This window comes from Trematomus bernacchii, unplaced genomic scaffold (genome assembly GCF_902827165.1).
Source record: "Trematomus bernacchii unplaced genomic scaffold, fTreBer1.1, whole genome shotgun sequence".
In the NCBI taxonomy this organism is placed as follows: Eukaryota; Metazoa; Chordata; class Actinopteri; order Perciformes; family Nototheniidae; genus Trematomus; species Trematomus bernacchii.
Genome location: NW_022987966.1, coordinates 1,744,857 through 1,764,058, shown reverse-complemented (window position 1 = coordinate 1,764,058; position 19,202 = coordinate 1,744,857). Strand labels below are relative to the sequence as shown.

Sequence of the window (19,202 nt, the reverse complement as noted above, 5' to 3'; positions counted from 1 at the left end):
CCTACAGTCCCATCACTTTAATTGGCTGTTAGGAGGATGAGCAGCCTTCATGTGTGAAATTAATTGGTGTTCAGGAGTCCATGAAGTACTCTTAAAGGGTTTCATATTTCTCATAAGTAATATTGAACATTCATTAGAATGACTAAGGAGGCTCTACATTGGCAATAAAAGAGTGTTCAGAAAGAGGAGCTGAGAACCACAAAACATCCGAGGCACTTTTTGTGTCTGTTGCCCCTTTCACACCAACGCGGTTCCCGTTCTAGCTCCGTGCTTTTCTGGTTCGGAACCGTTTTTTCTTTTCAGCCCCCGTTTTGTTAAAATACAAGACAAAATGAAGATATGTCAAATGGGACACCCCGAAAAACGACCCAAAGCTTCAGAATAGAGGCCCAGACTCTAAACAAAAAATATGTGCAATAAATGTATTATACAGGAACACTTAAGAGCTACAAATGAACACAAAGACCCTTAAACTAATCTAACCCTACAGTAACTACTAAATGTTCCCAAAACATTCATCATTAAGTTTAAACATTGGATTAAAATAGGTCAAATATAAGAAACCCTGCAAGGTAAAATAATGGTACAAATGAAATGCATTTCAGAATAACTTGTGAAGAACTCCACAGACATTTACTGTATTCTAACTTTCAAATTCATTTTAATAACTGCTGCAGCTGTAAGCTCTTTTTAAAGACAGACACAGATCAAATACTTTGTTATAGTCTTATTTATCTCATTCCATACGTGTGTTCTGCTACTTCTCTCTGCACTTTTGTTTCTCTGTTTACTTCTCTCCACTGAACCTCCCGTCTCTCTCCCCCCCACCCCCCTCTCCTGGCCTCCAGAGGACGGCTATGTGAGGATGTTCCTCCGAGGCCGCCCCGTCACCATGCACCTCCCTGACCAGCAGAGGGAGAGCTACAGCCTGGACTACAAGGGGGCGCTGCCTGACCGCAAGCTCAAACTGCAGTGGGTGTATCCTTCAGACCGCAGAGGGACACTGATGAAGCTTTGGATGAATGAATAAGAAATGAATGGATTATTATTGTGATCAGAGGATGTGACACTGTGTCTTCAGATTTGAAAACCTGAAACATAGATGAACAGAGGAATATAATTGAATGAATGCTAGACTTTATTAATAAACAGGGTTACGTATAAACTTTAGCTCGTACAACCTTTAGATTCTCCATCAGTCAGTGGCAAGGAAAAGTGAGTGAACTGTTCGGAATAACCGGCTTTTAGGTATAAAATGATCCTGAAATATGGTTTGTTACAGAAAGCAACAAACCCAATCAGTTTAATAACAAGCAAACAAATCATTGCATAAGTATTGTCCATATTGAATAAGTCATTCAAACATTCACAGTGTAGGTTGGAAGGATGTGAATCCCTGGAGTTCAACACAAGCTAATGAAGTTAGGAGTGAGCAGACTTTGTTTCAATCAGTGGAGTTGTGGTTTGATTTTCACTTATGAAAAACATTCAAACATTTTTAGTTTAATATTCATAAGAAGCATCTGCTGATGTGAACCTGCCTTGCAGAAAAGAGATTTCAGAAGATGTACGATAAAGAATTGATTTGCATAAAGCTGGGGGGGTTACACAGTATCTCCAAGACATTTATTGTCAGACACATTGTCACCAAATGAAACAATTTAGCACTTTTTGAGTTTATAATTGTGACTTATATTAAGGATTTATCAAATTGAATTGCCAATTAATGCATAAAACCATAACATTCCAAACAGCTCTTGCCACTGTACATGGATGATTACCTAAAGCCAGTATGCTTGTAAAAGCAGCATTAGCTTCATTCTCTGTGGGTCGACCTTTCCTTGGAAATACTGAAGAACTGAATATCAGTGTTTTCTCTGCTGGTCCAGCTGCACCCCTCTTGTTCCCTAACTAAATCGTGGACCAGGTACGGCTACAGAGGTCGTGACTGCCGCTCCAACCTCTACCTGCTGCCCACCGGAGAGATCGTGTACTTCAACGCCTCCGTGGTGGTGCTGTACAACACGGAGGAGCAGCAGCAGAGGCACTACCTGGGCCACAACGACGACGTCAAGTGGTGAGGAAGAGCACAGCTTTAAAACAAGGGTTCAGTGCAGGGCAACTATTCTTAACTATTGGTGGGCTTCAGAGCGCCATCTAGTGGGCTGAGGAGGCTCTTGCTAATATTTCATAGTTTTTTTAGACTAAATGTATATTTAAATATTTGTTTATATGTGATGACTTTGCAGTTTTCATATCTAAATATACTGAAGAATTCACAAAAATAAAATGAGCTGATGCTTTTATCCAAAGCGACTTATATATTATTATTATAAGTGCCCTTTACCATGTGGATGAATTTATGTCATCTAGAGACATTGATGTTTTGCTATTGTTAGCTTGCTAAAATTCCATCAGATGCAGTGACACAAAACGGACCGTTTTTAAAACAAAATGAATACCCTACGCCAGTAAAGAATTCAAAGTGCGTGGTTAGGAAATAATATTCTCATTACATTAAATCTGGTGTCAGAATGGTCATTAGGGTTTACTGCTGAGATAAATAACACGTATATACTGATCATTTATTCTCCTTTTTATGTTGCATTATGTTCTTTGTTCTCATTTAAGATGGGTGGTCCTCAGAATGTTTTAAATATCAGAAGTACCCTCAAGTCGAGTAACATGCTGTTTGATTTTGACAGAGGAACAAAGGGAAATGAAGGAAGAGAGCTTATGCAGGATAAGCTCTCTTCCTTCATTTCCCTTTGTTCCTCTGTGCATGTAAACATATAACCTTTGTGCTGAATGAAATACTCCAGTATTGATGTACTGTGTGTAGTCCATATGTACAATTATCTACAGAGAGCAGCTGGAGTGTATTTCACAACAGGATGTAGAATCATTAGTTTCATTGGAGGAGTGACTCTTTATAAGATATTAGCTTATATGGAACACATCATCACAGCTCCATGCCGGACGGTGTTTATCATGAATGGGATTTACTTAGTGAGTGGTAGCTGACATACGGACTGGAGCCACATGGATGTAAATACACTGAATCCCCCTGGGGCATGCTGGGAAAGCAGCTCCTCTCTGCAGGGAAACAACCATCTTATCAAATACTCCTCTTCTAGTGTTGATTCCTGTAGTTTTAATGTCCTAAATAGAAAGCAGGTGCCAAATTAAAACAGTGTCAGTCATGAAAAAATATCAAGTGATGGTAAATCCTAAAAACATCTCCTGTCGTGACAAAATGTAGTGATTACATTCTCCCAGTGATATGTTTGATCCGAATCAGCTGTTTGAATCTGCATAAAAGCCAGAGGCGGGAAAGAAATGTACTAATTTGCATTTTTCTCTTCGTAGCCTGAGTGTGCATCCTGACATGGTTACCATAGCAACGGGGCAAGTGGCTGGAACCTCTAAAGATGGAAAGGTACTGTGAAAGCACCGCTCACATCCTCCTACTGACTCTCTGTTTCACTCACTTAATACATTTTGACACAGATGACTTTAAAGTAGGTATTTAAAAGGCAAACAGACCAAAATAGCTGATTACAGAGACAAGACAAGCAAAACAATATCACAAGTAAAAATACTAAGACATTTTAGAAATATATATACACTGTATATAAATGAGCAGATGTGCAGTTTGTCTGACACTGGCTAATTTGTTTTTTCTATAATTTTATTTTTTTATTGAGAGAGTAAGGGTTTGATTACCGTATGATTACTTATAACGGGTTAGATCATTTTCATATTTACCCAAATATTTTTAAAATTAATTAAAGAAGATAGAAACAAATAACTGTTGATGAAAAACAGTTGTCATAACAGACATTAACACACAAGCAAACCCTCCCTTCGTACACACACACACACACACACACACACACACACACACACACACACACACACACACTCCATGCTATTTGAACTTTTTTCTTCTTCTTGTTACTGTCTTCTGACATTGTTCCTTCAACCTCCAATTGGCTGAATGGAATGAATTACTAAAGTTTACAATTTTGTATTTGTAGTTGCGTCCTTGTTTTTTTTAATTTTGTCAACTTCTTATGAACTAATAACAAAGAAATTGCAATGTCCTCCCAAATGTTTGTGTAGATGTTAACGCTCTGCTCTCCTGTGTCCAGCTGCTGGCTCCTCACGTGCGTGTGTGGGACTCTGTGAGCCTCAACACGCTGCATGTGATCGGGATGGGTGTGTTCGACAGAGCCGTCTCCTGCGTGGCTTTCTCCAAGTCGGTGAGCAGCTTCACATCCTGTAGAGCTGAGGCTTTGATAATAAGCACAGTTCATATACTGTACATTCATTTTAATAAAAAATGCTTTTTCTAAACTCCTTGTTTTCCCTCAGAACGGCGGCTCCTTCCTCTGCGCTGCGGACGACGCCAACGACCACATCCTGAGTGTGTGGAACTGGCAGAAGGAGAAGCAACTGGCTGATGTTAAGGTACCCTGACCTTTGACCTTTGACAATTGAACCTCTTTATACAGGTGCATTATTATAGTTGACCTGTTTATCATTAACAAACAGTATATATTATCAGCATGGGTTGCGATATTGTAAATGCTTGCTGTGAGGCAGAGAAACATGTTTCCTCCTGTCTCTGCAGTGCTCCAACGACTCTGTCCTGGCCACTGTGTTTCATCCAATGGATGCCAACCTGATTGTCACCTGTGGAAAATCTCACATCAACTTCTGGACCATGGAGGGCAACACTCTGACCAAGAGACAGGGCCTGTTCGAGGTGCGGCAACTGATCATACCACTCTCCTAAACATCATCACACTTAAAAAAGAAAAATTCTAAAAATATATATTATGCTAATGAGGAACAACACAAATACTTGTATATCGTTTTTTGCCGCTAACTGAAATTATCAACTGCAGTTGTTGTGAAGAAGTATTAAGGTTGCCTTTGCGCCAAAAACAAACGAGGAAAACTAAATATGAAAGAGAAAGAGAAAATGACATTTTCAGATCTCAAGCTACAGGTCCTGCCTGATGAGGTGCGGGCAAAGAGTTTCATCCTGACGGAGAGAAACCCTTTTTGAAAACAGTATCCCAGTCTGACTGTAAATAATAAGCCTGATGATTATAATAATAATATTTAGTATTTAAATGGCACTTCTCATGGAAATAATAGGGACAAATGCAAGAGCTAAATGACTTCAGGTGGCATGATTTGAAGTGGATTCTGGGTCCAGTTTAGTATACATAAAGTATATCTAATCTGATTTCCCCATGTGGCTGTTAGCACTGATCTGAATTAGATTGTTTTTGCAATTAAACTCATTTGCATAGAAAGAGGTACATTTAACTCCAGATTTAAGCACATCACCTTATTTACATATTCGCAAACAGCACAGAAGCAAAAAGATGTCAAGGATGTATTCCTTCCTTTTCTTTTTACATTAGATGCAGCTAACCAAATGCAGTCATTTGTGCAATAACCCCCCCCCCCCTCTCTCTATGTCTCTCTATAGAAACATGAGAAGCCAAAGTACGTGTTGTGTGTGGCGTTCGCTGAGAACGGAGACGCCATCACAGGAGACTCCAGTGGGAACATCTACGTCTGGGCCAAAGGTGGAGCCTGAATGCATCGCAATGATACAGATATTGTTTACAGATATTTAGAGATGCTCTCTCCAACACTAAAAGAAGTCATGATGACATGTTAACTGTTTTCTTTTTTTTCATGTATTGTGTCTTGATATTTGTGCATGTTGATGTTAAAAATGTTAACAGAGGTGGGAGAAGTGCTCAGAAGTACCAGAGTTTACTTTACGATACGATATTATACGATACGATAATACTTTAATGGTCAGATCAAGTCGGAAATTTGACTTGCATCCCAGCAGCTCCATTTTTAACATCAACATGGACAAATATCACAATACAATACATGAAAAAAAAGAAAACGGTTAACATAACATCACTATCACTGAGAGAAAACATGCTCAAAGAACCTTTGGCGTGCATTTGATCTGGGATTTAGCTCTTATATTAAACACATGTAGTGGAGTAAAAGTACATTATTTACCTCTGAATGGGTGGAGTAGAAGTACAAAGTAGCATAACATGGAAATACTCAAGTATAGCACAAGTACCTCCAAATTGCACTCAAGTTCAGTACTTGAGTAAATGTACTTAGTCACTTCCCACCTCTGAATGTTAATGCAGCAGTGCTACTCATGTTCCCTGGGCTCTGTGTCAGGGGATGTTTTCTCACTTGTAAAAGATCTGGTTTTTGACTGACCTGTTTGTTTTGATTGACAGGTGGGTACCGCATCAGCCAGGTGGTGTCGGGGGCCCACGAGGGCGGGATCTTCTCTGTCTGTGTCCTGAAGGACGGCACCATGGTGTCCGGGGGGGGGAAGGACCGCAAAGTGGTGCTGTGGGACCACGACTACAAGAAGCAGGCCGACATGGAGGTGAGGGAAGAGAGACTGAGACATAATCATGTTGAGGAGGAAATCAGTGTGTCTTTAACATTTGTTGGGAAGCATCTATTGTATAGGTCCTTCTTTCTTGGCATTATTTTAAAGTTGTTATCTTTCTTGCTATATACAGGGTTTAAGATCCTTTAACAGGACTATATGAGCTGTCTGTAAGGGAGTGTGTGTGCTTTGTGTTTGTGTGTGTGTGTTCAGGTGGGCGAGTCTCTGGGTCCTGTGCGGGCTCTGGCTGAGGGTAAACCTGGAGAACTCTTCGTAGGAACCACAAAGAACGCTATCATCAGAGCCGCCTTCCCTGATACACTGACTCCTATTGTACAGGTACACACACACACACACACACACATTCAAACACACACACAAACACACACTCACACACACACACTGTAAGCTTTAAGAAGAGCACATTTCAGTATCAGAAATACTTTATTTACCCCTGAGAAAATTACGTTTTGTGACAGTTCCATATAAGCATAAAATATAAGATGAAAAGATAAAGATATGAATATAAACATCAGGAGTAGGAATGTGCAAATAAAAGATACAACAATATAAAACGAGATGTGAAAATAAAGTAAGAATCGTGATCATTTTGTTATCAGTTAAAGGTGCTTATAGACATATCTGTGCACGCTGCAGTCTGGTGTATTAACTGAGACATGTGATGTGTTCAGGGTCACACGGACGAGCTGTGGGGTCTGGACGTCCACCCCTCCATGGAGCAGTTTGTCACCTGCTCTCAGGACAAACAGGTTCACCTCTGGGACACCAACTCCCATCAGCCCCTCTGGAGCAAGACCATCGAGGTGACTGTCTGCTGGGGGGTGGAGATGTATTCTGGTCCTGAAACATCAGGATGTGAATACATATATAATATATATATAATATCTGCATGTATATTTTCTATTTCGACATGTATATTTTATATTTTATTTTATTTTATTTCTATTCTTGTATATTTTGTTTTATTGTAAAATGCCTTTTATGCTGCTGTAACAAAAACAATTTCCCAATTTGGGATCAATAAAGTACGATCTATCTATCTATCTATCTATCAGGATGTGAAGGACTGAAATGTAAAGTCTTTGTTACCAAGGGTTGCATGTACTCATTCATGCTGTCTCTGCTCCAGGATCCAGGGAGGTCTGCAGGGTTCCATCCCAGCGGGGGGGGTTCTGGCTGTGGGAACCATGACTGGAAGGTCGGCCTCACAGTTACACTGCAGAAACACAACATTCAGAGCAGGCAGCACAACTATTATTCACCACAGCTAGGCTATAGTTCTGCAGGGGGGCTGCTTTAAGAGGGATATCTGCATCTTTTTAAATATCTATTTAGATATACATATTTAAATTAGAAAAATATTATAGGCCAAGCAAAAAGGGGAATTATTTTTCATTTACATGTGGTATTCAAACACACGTATGTATTGCATTTTAGTATCAAAAAATAAATAAATCATATTAAATAAAACTACCCTAACCTACATGTATGTAGCTGTTGCATCTATAGTTTTCATTATTTGTATTTAATCCTAATGCTTTTGATCTGAAATGGTTAACTCACAGAGGAATGAATCAATACATTGACTCTCAAGGTCTTTACACTCTGGAAACAAGTTAGCTAATATAATGCTGAAACAAGCAATACATTTGTTGGTTATTTATCAGAAATTAAATAACAATAATTGACCAATGGAGACATTTTTACAGTATATACTGTTAATATATGTATTTGTTGTACATAACAAGACATCATCTTGGTTGTGTGAACTTCTAAGGGGGGCATTTGTGTGTGTGTGTGTGTGGGTGTGTGGGGTGTTGTGTGGTGTGTGTGTGGTGTGGTGGGTGTGGTGTGTGTTGTGTGTTGTGTGTGTGTGTGATGTGTGTGGTGTGTGTGTTGTGGTGTTGGTCGTGTGTGTTGTGTGGTGTGTGTGTTGTGTTGGTGGTGTGTTGTGTGGGTGTGTGTGTGGTGGTGTGAGGTGTGTGTGTTGTGATGTGTGTGATGTGTGTGTTGTGTGTGTGATGTGTGTGATGTGTGTGTGTGTGTGTGTGTGTGTGTGTGTGTGTGTGTGTGTGTGTGTGTGTGTGTGTGTGTGTGGTGTGTGTGTGTGTGTGTGTGGTGTGTGTGTGTGATGTGTGTGTGTGTGTGTGTGTGTGTGTGTGTGTGTGTGTGTGTGTGTGTGTGTTGCAGGTGGTTGGTGCTAGACACTGACACCCGGGATCTTGTTTCTATGCACACAGACGGCAATGAGATCATTTCCAACATCAAGTACTCTCCAGGTAAAGCATCACCTGTTCACACTCAGTCTACATTGTGTCCTGTATAAACTCTTTAGACTAACTGTTTCCTGATCTCCTGCAGACGGTAACTTCCTGGCTGTCGCATCACATGACAACTTTGTTTACATCTACGCTGTGACAGAGAATGGCCGCAAGTACAGCCGTGTTGGGAAATGCACTGTGAGTATATGTTTCTAAAATAACCATCTTCACAGGAGTTAGCATTACAAGCGCTCCCTTGACCAAAAAACAATGAGATTTTTGTATTGGTTTTCAAAATATTGCAGAAAATAAGCTCTGTGGCAAACACATGTTTATGATACTTGCATGTTTTGTACAGCAGGATAATCTCCACTTATCAACAACACTTTATAATTTTTCAGCAGAAGTGAAAAGCTAATGTTATGCTATAAAGGAACTACAGCAAGGTGACATTACTTCAAGTCACCCGCGCTAAGCTAAAGGCGGCTAATGTGCGGCGTGATGGCGTTTAGTCGTCTCATTTGGATACTTGTTAGTAACCACTGTTTTTAAATTAAACCAGTTGGGTCTTTACTCACGTATCTTATGTCAGAGAACAAAACCTTAAAAGTATATATTTCAGACTTCTAACCACAAACGCGTTCAAAAACTGTTTTGAAAAGACTTTGAGGCGAGGAAACTGGAAGTGGTCAAATGCTAGCTCATATCTGGGTTTTAGGACTCATTCCTGCAGCTCTCTGTTTATATCTCAGTCCCCAAAATACATTTAAATAGTTCAAATGCAGAAACATTAAGTAAACATAATTGAATGGTGAATATTGGTTGTGTGTTGTTAAACTTAAAGGACACATGTCATGCTTTTCCGGTTATTACCCGTCCCCTTGTGTGTTATGAAGGTTTTTATGCATGTAAACGGTGTGCAGAGTCACAACCCTCAAAGTACACCCTGTAGAGAGTAAAACTCTAACACAGAAAATACCTCCCCAAAACGCCTCGTTGGAGATACGTCATTGTCCATTGTTTACTTCCTGTGTACTGTGACATGTGAATGGCCAGGAACGAAATTGACCAATCCACGGACTTCCTCACACACAGGCAGCTCAGCTGATTTCTCCTCCCTGGCTGCAAGCTGATAACAGACAGTTGGGATCGCGGCGAAATTCTCTCTGCAGACCCATTCTCACAGCGTTTATCAACCTTTTTCTTACTCAATATCAAGCCACACTTATTGTTTTTACTTCGGATGTGACTTTGTGTGTGCTCAGGATGAGTGTTTCGCTATGTATCCTAAACAAGGAAGCAACACCTCCACGGAGCTCAGCGCGATTCACAACGTCCCGACCAATCAGAGCACACTGTGCTCACAGGGAGGGTGGGGGCTGGAGCTTTTGGAGCTACAACGAGCCGTTAAAGGCAGAGAGTGAAATTCAGTGAATACACGTAGTTTACAGAGATGCTGTATGAGAAACCAATGTGAGTTTGGAACATTGAACAATGTAAATGTATTCTAGTAGACCTCAACAATGGAATTATGATCAGTGGAAATGGCCATGATACCTCTCCTTTAAAGGTCCCATGTCATGGCCATTTCTACTGATCATAATTCCATTGTTGAGGTCTACTAGAATACATTTACATTGTTCAATGTTCCAAACTCACATTGGTTTCTCATACAGCATCTCTGTATAGTATGTGTATTCACTCTCTGTCCTAAACGCCTTGGAGCTCCTGCCCCCCCCCTCCCTATGAGCCCAGTGGCCGTCTGCGAGACAGCAAGACACAGCGAAACCCAGCCCGAACACACACCGACTCACAGCCTCACCGCGTCCCGCCGTCTCGGAGGAGAAATCAGCGGAGCTGCAGCTGAGAAAAGATTGAGTGTGTGTGTGTGAGGAAGTCCTTAACGTAACGGCTCCGCGGACGTAACAGCTCCGCGGACGTAACGGCTCCGCGGACGTAACGGCTCCAGGGATTGGTCTATTTGGACCAATGGGTCCATTTGGGTATGGGCACGTCACTGTACCCAGGAAGAAAACAATGGAAAAAGAGAAATCTCCAACGAGGCGTTTTGGGGCAGCATAGACGGGTCTTTTCTGTGTTAGAGTTTTACTCGCTACAGGGTGTACTTTGAGGGTTTGTGACTCTGCAGACCGTTTACATGCAGAAAAACCTTGATAACACACAAGGGGACGGGTAATAACCGGAAAAGCATGACATGGGACCTTTAATAACTTACTACAGAAATAAAGATGTTCCCTTCATAATTAGATGGATAACAAGACAATGTAACCACTTCTTCCATTCAGCTTTAACCAAACTAAACCCACTGACTGATGTGATGTCATCAATGAAACCCTTGATTCTCTGTGTGACCTTTAATAAAGCAATATAACCTCCTCCTGCCCCCCCCCCCCAGGGTCACTCCAGCTTCGTCACCCACCTGGACTGGTCCTCAGACAGCCAGTTCATCGTCACCAACTCAGGAGACTACGAGACCCTCTTCTGTACGTTCCCCCTCCTCCCTCTGTTTACATGAACCTGTACAGTAGCTTACTCTTTACATGCATTGCAAATAAAGGAAATGATAATAAAATATGTAAATGTAAGACTTAAACAAACAGACAAAATGTAAATGTATGTTTTGTCTCTCAGGGGAGGCATCCAGTGGTAAACATGTGACCAGCATGGACACGATGCGTAACCAGGAGTGGGCGTCCTCCACCTGCACCCTGAGCTTCAACACCTTCGGTAGGTCACACTCTTCAGCATCTGGGTGGGATTTCATCCTCTAAACTTTAGCCTACGAGCCCACCTGAGATGAACAACATGTTTTTCTTCTCGCAGTGTCATTGGGTGAATACAATGTTCTATACACAGTGCGTTTTAGGATTGCATGGCTCTGAGCAAAAAGCAGAAAGGATACGTGAAGATAAAACGATAAGATCATATGATACAATAATATGATACGATACAATAATAACATATTACCATACAATAATATGATACAATCATACGACACAAGATTCAAAGGCTTTATTGTCATATGAACACTAGCCACAGTGTAGAAAGGGCAATGCAAACCTTAACGGCCCGTCCACACAGCAGCGTTAAAACAATCTTGGAGGTGGGCGTATCTGAAGCTTGGGGATTTTTTGCGAGCAAGGCACCAACAACCAATCACATGAATCTCCCGCCCCCGACATACGAAGCAAAAAAGCCCGAAGTAAACTGGATATAAACTCCCCAAACAGGCGAAAACCTACCACTGTCTCTGCCACCTCCCTCCATGCCTGGCTCCTCCGGTTTATATCCCGGTAGGTAAATAGGGACTGGTCATAAAGCACCGGGTGATTCCCTACCGCTAATTTCTCCTCCATTTTTTGGAATATGAGGAAATGACCTGCGGTATGTCTCTCCCAGCATACACGCCGTTTGATTGGCTAGCGCTTGAACTGTCAGATTTGCATACACAGGATTTGATTGGCTGACGCTTCCACCTCAGCTTCAAAAGTTGAACATTGCTCAACTTTGAATCCTGAAAATCTCCGCTCTGCTTCCCACAATGCAGTTCGGCGAAAAGTGAGGCAAAGTGACGTCACCCCATTCAAAGTGAATGGGCAGAAGCGTTCCAAGATTTTTTTTAACGCTGCTGTGTGGATGGGCCGTGAGTCCAGAGCTCCTCCCAACATTGCAACATAGGTATTTAGGACATAAAACAAATACAAAATAAAAATAGTACAAGAGTAGAATAAAATAGTGCAGATTATGTTGCAAGACCAAAATGCAAGTAATGCAGATGAAGTCAACTATACATGTCAGAAAAATCCATAACTACAATAAGCTTATTGATGCAGAGAATGTTGAAAGTGACCAATGCAGGAGTCTTTATACATGTAAATATAATAATAATACGATATGATAATATGAGTCGAGGATATGATAATACAATATGATAAGATAAGATAATATGATACAATCATACGATATGATAATACTTTATTGTCAGATCAAGTCTGATTTCTTCTTTTGTTTGTTTTTATCACAGCAGCTCAAATGGCAACATCTACAAGGACAACAATGTAAGAGTAGCAACAAGAAAACGGACTAAATCTGACCCAAATCAAATATGCACGATGGCTGCTAAATTGAACTAAAGCAGTCCAAAACACCTTTTGAAATCAGGTTATCAGGGTGTTAAACCCCAGCGGTTTGGAAAACAATGTTTGTGTCCTCACTTCAATTTTGACATGTCAGTTTTGTTGGAGGAGTGTTGTCCAGATTGACCTTTGACTCGGGACATGTAGTGAATCTCAATGTTTGACGGTTTGTCTTTCTCACCCTATCGCTCACCCTTTTTCTCTCTCCCCCCTCTCAGGGATCTGGCCGGATGGAGCAGACGGCACTGACATTAACGCCGTGTGCAGGTCACATGACGGATCCCTGCTGGCCTCTGCCGACGACTTTGGCAAAGTGCACTTGTTCTCCTTCCCATGCTCCCAACCAAGGGTCAGTCATGTTCATTCACACACACACACACACACACACACACACTCACACTCACACTCACAGACACACACACTGTTAGCACAACAGTGTGTGTGTCTGTGTGCACACTTTTTCAGTGACGTATTAATGATCTAAAGCTATAAAACAGTTTACCCCTGCTGTTTTTGAAATGTCTTCTGCTCTGCTCAGAGCCATACAGCCACAGTGTTCGGCCCAGTTCCAAACCAACCCCTATACCCCCCACTCTGTGACAGAGTGAACTCCGTCTGTAGTCCCTATCAGCTGAATGAGGCTTATTCTTTTAAGGTGGAGGGTGAGGAGACCACCTCCCCTCTGTCCGGCATGAAACAGGACATGAGAAACCTTTGGAAGCCATAGTTTTGTATCAGCATCTCTCAGACAACAAGAAAAATCCTACTGGCCTTTTTAATTAGGCATTTTAAATCTGATGCTTATGAGCTCCTTGGGAGAGTCCCTTTAAACATGCAGAACTTTATAATGAAATACAAAAATTCCAGACCAGACACAGGTTTATATGATCCTAATTAAAACACAAAATTGTACTTCGAACATTTTAATATCTGTATAACAAATATAAATGGTTATTTTGTCTGGTTTACTAGTACATGTTTTCTGGTAGGGCAGCAGGTTCATCTGGACCAATCCAGACTTCATGCTAGAGGGGTTATTACGTTCCTGTTGGAGGGGTTAATAACTTTCACTGGTTTGAACAGCTGTGGACCCTCCACACAAATACACAAACATAGTGGAAGTGCGGAGGGGAGGGGGTATGGGTCGGTTTGGAATTGGGCCTTCTCCCCTGTGTTAATGAGCGCTGTAAGACAGTGAAGCTCAGCAGGATTAAGACAATCCTCACCCACTGGCTCCCAGTGTGGGACCACCACCAATCTCTACCAGGTGTTTATTTCGTGCTCACTAACGCGTTACGACTCTTAAGGTATTTTTTATCAACTTCAAATGTACACCCAAGGCCTTTTTAACTGGAGCTGTAAAGTTAATTGTCCGCTCAGACGAGCTGGCAGCCATTAGCTCAGAAAGCCTGCTGTAAAGACCACAGCACGTTGTTATTGTTTAAGACGCTGGTGGGATGCAGCTCGTTTGCACAGTGGGTGAGTAAAGCTGAGTGAGGTGCAGCTGTGCTCCGGGGAAAAGGGATCCTGAGGCAGAAATTGAGTTTGCGAACTGTCACTGTAAAATATTTGTATTCTCACGGTCAGTGTTGCTTAGCCTCGGGGTGGGACCACCCAAAGTTCCTCGTAAGATACATCTGAAGGGTTAAGAGATATTTTTTAAAGGTATAAGAATATTTCTGCTAGAGCAGCACGATTTGGAAAAATTAGGTAATGTGATCATTTCAACTTTACTGCAATTGTAATATGATTGACAATATTGCTGGGATTTATCATTTCTGCATTATTATTCTCGAAATCATTGAGAAATATAAAAAATAATATCATGGGGTGATTTTAAAAAAAAACAAAAAACGTAGAGGATCTCTACCAAACACGATATTTTATTAAGTCCGTAGAATACGATTTGTAGGCCTGGCATCACAACACTTAATTCACAATAATATTTAGACTGATGTTGAATGCAAGATCGGCTCTGCTGCAATTTTAATATTGCACAAGCCAATATTGCAATTAAACTTTGCTTTAAACATGGTTTAACATGGTTACTGTTGTTACTCTGTAGTTGTTTTCAATTATTTGGAAATTAGAGTAACGTTAACAAAAGTGAATATATTTTCCTAAAAGACATGTCACTCAGTCCCTCCTCTGCCTCTCGTCTCCAGGCTCCGAGCCACGAGTACGGGGGCCACAGCAGTCACGTGACCAACATTGCCTTCCTGCACGACGACAGTCACCTGATCTCCACTGGAGGGAAAGACACCAGCATCCTGCAGTGGGGGGTGTAGGCGGGGCTTCATGCCCACATCTCTCCCCCCCCCAACAGGCTTGGTCCAGCATCCTCTCTGTCCTGTCACCTCTTCACTGTTTTACCCTCCTTCCACCAGGGGGCAGTATCTCCACTGTGCCTACTGGACATTACATTTAAAAAAAAAAGGTAAAAACAGAATGTGTCCCACAGCTGTCCCCCAGGATGAGATCATGAGTATCATTGTAATAAATGGAATATTATTTAGTGTTTGTGATAGAATGTAGAGACTTGTTGCCATGCAGGAACTGTTCCCAACAACAACAAAAACAACAACCCCGCTCCCCCCCCCCCCCCCCCCCCCCCCCCCCCCCAGCCTGAAGCTGCTGCTGGTGTCCACCCCCCTCACCTGGGCTTTAGCATTAGCACTACTGTGCCTAACTGTATTTATCTTACATCCCTTTAATGGGAAATCCACCTGTTTTAAAGGAAAAGTGACTTTTAGCTCTTTAATAACAAATCATGTACACTTTACAGTTTTACAAACTCTCGTAAATGCTACACTGTTATATTTTGGGCTACATATATATATAACCGGGTTTAATATTAAGGTACTTGTTTCTAAAATTCCAAGAAGCTATTGGTTTCCATTAAGTATGAAAAGTACAGACTGTTAAAACATTTCAGATCAGTCCGCACTACATCCCCAACCAGCGACAATGTACGATTGACAGAAATAATACAGATCCATGTTGACTGTAATTTATTTCTCACCTAAAATATTTTCAAATAGGTTTTTACATGCACTCAAGAAAATAGAAACTCACAGATATATATAAAACAGCAGCTTGGTTTGCACATTTCTGTCAAAAGTGTACAAAATTTGATATATTAGGGTTAAAACATGTGGTATCACATTACCCTTTAAGAATTCATGTATTTCTGCCCCCAGGCGAGCGTAATAGATTCTCGTGATAATGCAACCCTCTTCTTTGTGCTCCAAATCATGGAGATACATTTTCAGACCTGTGATCAACTTGCAGAGATGTAGTCAAATGATTGTCATATTTTGAAGTCGGTGTATAATTGGCTTCAAGAAAGAGTGATGCATGTTTGTAAAGAATAACTGACCTGTCCTGGGGCAAAGGAAGATTGTATTACAATTCCTAAAATAGGTGGCATTTCCCTTTAAATACTAATATAACCTCATTGCCTTGTTATCTAACACTTTCCATCCTTCAGTCTGATTCAAAACTCTTGTTCGCAGATTGTAAGTATTACAGATTGCTGATGCAGAATGTAAATGTTACAAAGTGGCTGCCCCCCCCCCACCCCCCCCTTTCTGATTGTACTACTGCTGTAACTTTCACTAGATGGCGCTACAACACAAGAGAAGAGCATGACTGATGTCCTCCTACTGTAGAAGCTGTTGATGTAAAGGTCTATAGAGTGCATTTATATATTAAGCATTATATCCGAGTGGCTGTGTTATTTTAATATTTAACCGTTACGGTGATGGATGTTATTAATATTATTCTAGTGGCACTTTTAGCGGTGGACAGAAGGGTAATGTAGGCTGCTGTGCTGTTGAAGTGAGCTTACGCTGTGCTTTGCCTTCTGTTTTGTTAATAAAGTTTTTACCCGAGCAATACAGAGTGGAGGCTGTTTGTAATTTATTTTATCACTATGTTACATAAACCATGTCATACTCAAAACAGCTGAAAAATAATACATATTAAGTCAAAGATTTTAGTGGTAAATACAAAGTAATAACTGAACTGATTGTGGGCATGTTGTGGGGACATTTGTTTGATTTATTGAAACGATACCCATGCGAAAGTTTTATCATTTCATTTTTACAAAATGTGTAAAGCTCTGTGCTCCTACACTTAAAACATTTGTATTGGGCACTATTACTTTCTAATGTAACGGTATAAATGTGAGTTTTATTTCAAATTACAATGTCCTACCACAAGGGCTCCCTCGATAATGAGCATTGGGATTTCTTCCATTGGACATTGGAATATTGCAGGAAATAGGCTCTGTGATGAACACAAGTTTTGTTCAGCATAATAATCTCCACATATTCACACCACTTTAATGATTTGTGTAGAGTAAATGCATTCAGCAGAAGAAAAAAGCTAACTAATAATAAGAATACAACATCACAGTCACATGGTTGATACTCTGGTTAATACCGCTAAGCTAAAGGTGGCTAATGTACATTGTGATGTCGTTTAGTATATTATTTAGAAACTGCAGGTTTTATTACAAATTCAAGCTTTGGACATTTACTCATCGGTTATTTAGACGAGGGAACCTGAAGTGGTCAAATGCTGACTCATTTCCAGGTTTTAGGACTCATTCCTGCATCTCTCTATAGATGAGCCAGTGATATCAATGTCTCAGCAGTCTATTGACCAACGGCTTTACAACAGGCATTTAGACAGAGGAGGGAGAAGTACTCAGATCTTGTACTTGGGTAAAAGTAAAGTAAAACCATGTAGGAGTACTCTGTTACAGTAAAGTCCTGCAATGAAAATGTTATTCAAGTAAAAGTAGAAAAGTATTGGCAACAGAATATACTTAAAGTAAAAGTATTCATTGTGCAGATTGGTCCATTTCAGAATAATATATATGATATGTTTTATAATGATTGAATGACTTTGTATACTGCAGGGTAGCTTGTGAATTGACTCCAGGTGGAACTAAAGTCTGATTTAAGACTTGATTATATTTCACATCATTCATCCACATCTGTAAAGTAACTAAAGGTATTAAATAAATGTAGTGGAGTCAAAGTACACCATTTAGCTATGAATTGTGGTTGGGTAGAAGTACAAAGTAGCATAAAATGGAAATACTCTAGTGAAGTACAAGTACTAGTTCCTTCCCACCTCTGCATTTAGAGCTGAAACTACACTCTCTTTAGCAGTCCCTGCATACACACACATGGGGTGCGTTTCACTTCGGTTAAATGGAATCCTTGCGTCCCTCACTTGCGTCGTTTCCCTGCGACTAGTCCCTCCCACCAGGGAAGCATGGAGAGACGCAAGGAAACCACGAGAAGCAGGGAAATGAGTTTTAAGAGCAATGGGACGTCCTTTCCTCCGGAGCGTCACGTGAAGCGACGTTCGTTTGTGATGACGCTGCACAGCTGTTCGTCTGACAGCAGCCAGCTCTGTCCCCGTTGTTTTCACAAACGCCACCGCCTCTGTTAGTACACATTTACTGACATAAACATTTGTATCATCTGTTGTAGACCCAAATACATAAAATCAAATAAGAACTCATTCTCAAAAAAGATAAACGCCATTCTTAAAATGTATAAACGAACAATAGTTTGATTAATATTGATTAGAGTGCACAATAGAAATAAAATAATTCAGAGAAGAAAAAGAGATATGTTATCTATCAAAACCCAGTTAGATTAACATTCATTGGATTGCACACTTTGTTTGTGTGGATATGTAGCAAATTAACATTTTAAATAGCACTTAATGACTGACTGAATGGAAATGAATGACAATAAATGAAAATGTAAAACGAAAAAAGTGATCATGAAAATGTTTCCAATAAATAAATAAAATGATTTTTGACCACTTTGTTGTTCAGATATATCACATATTTGTAACTGAATGATGCATTCATTGAAACAAAACACAGTATAAATTGCGAGTGACTCTCATGAGTTTCATGTGTTTTCTTCACCCCGCTGGGAAACTGCTCTCATGTCAAGAAGCAACAGATCAGTGCATGCGCTGCATCGTCCAATCAGTGAGCGATACACAGTAAGGGGGCGGGGCGAGTGTCTGAGGATTTCATCGAAGGATGGTCTGGTGGTTCCTCGATTATAGCTCCTCCATTATCGCTCCTCGATCCTCGGTCCTCCGGCAAAAATAAGGCCATTGGGACGCTACTCAAGATGGCGCAAACAAATCAACTTCCGGTGAGACCGAGACCGAGGAGCGAGGAAATTAAAAATAAGAGAAGTGAAACACAGCCACACACACACACACACACATTCATGTCTGATTGGTGAGGTCATAGGT

The 19,202-nt window shown here is 40.7% G+C and overlaps 1 protein-coding gene across 1 annotated transcript in view; it reads left to right on the top strand.

Annotated features, from left to right (window-relative positions):
• Positions 1 to 15,362, top strand: part of eml2 (EMAP like 2) — a 54,441-nt gene extending 39,079 nt beyond the window's left edge. The window contains 18 exon segments of the mRNA XM_034115815.1: positions 849 to 978; positions 1,928 to 2,077; positions 3,370 to 3,439; positions 4,155 to 4,265; positions 4,378 to 4,473; positions 4,637 to 4,771; positions 5,510 to 5,609; positions 6,303 to 6,457; positions 6,677 to 6,802; positions 7,156 to 7,287; positions 7,614 to 7,646; positions 7,648 to 7,682; positions 8,675 to 8,763; positions 8,846 to 8,943; positions 11,162 to 11,249; positions 11,398 to 11,493; positions 13,121 to 13,251; positions 15,068 to 15,362. Coding sequence (XP_033971706.1) covers positions 849 to 978; positions 1,928 to 2,077; positions 3,370 to 3,439; positions 4,155 to 4,265; positions 4,378 to 4,473; positions 4,637 to 4,771; positions 5,510 to 5,609; positions 6,303 to 6,457; positions 6,677 to 6,802; positions 7,156 to 7,287; positions 7,614 to 7,646; positions 7,648 to 7,682; positions 8,675 to 8,763; positions 8,846 to 8,943; positions 11,162 to 11,249; positions 11,398 to 11,493; positions 13,121 to 13,251; positions 15,068 to 15,190 — 1,898 coding nt within the window. The 3' untranslated portion in view covers positions 15,191 to 15,362.
• Positions 15,363 to 19,202: the final 3,840 nt, after the last annotated feature.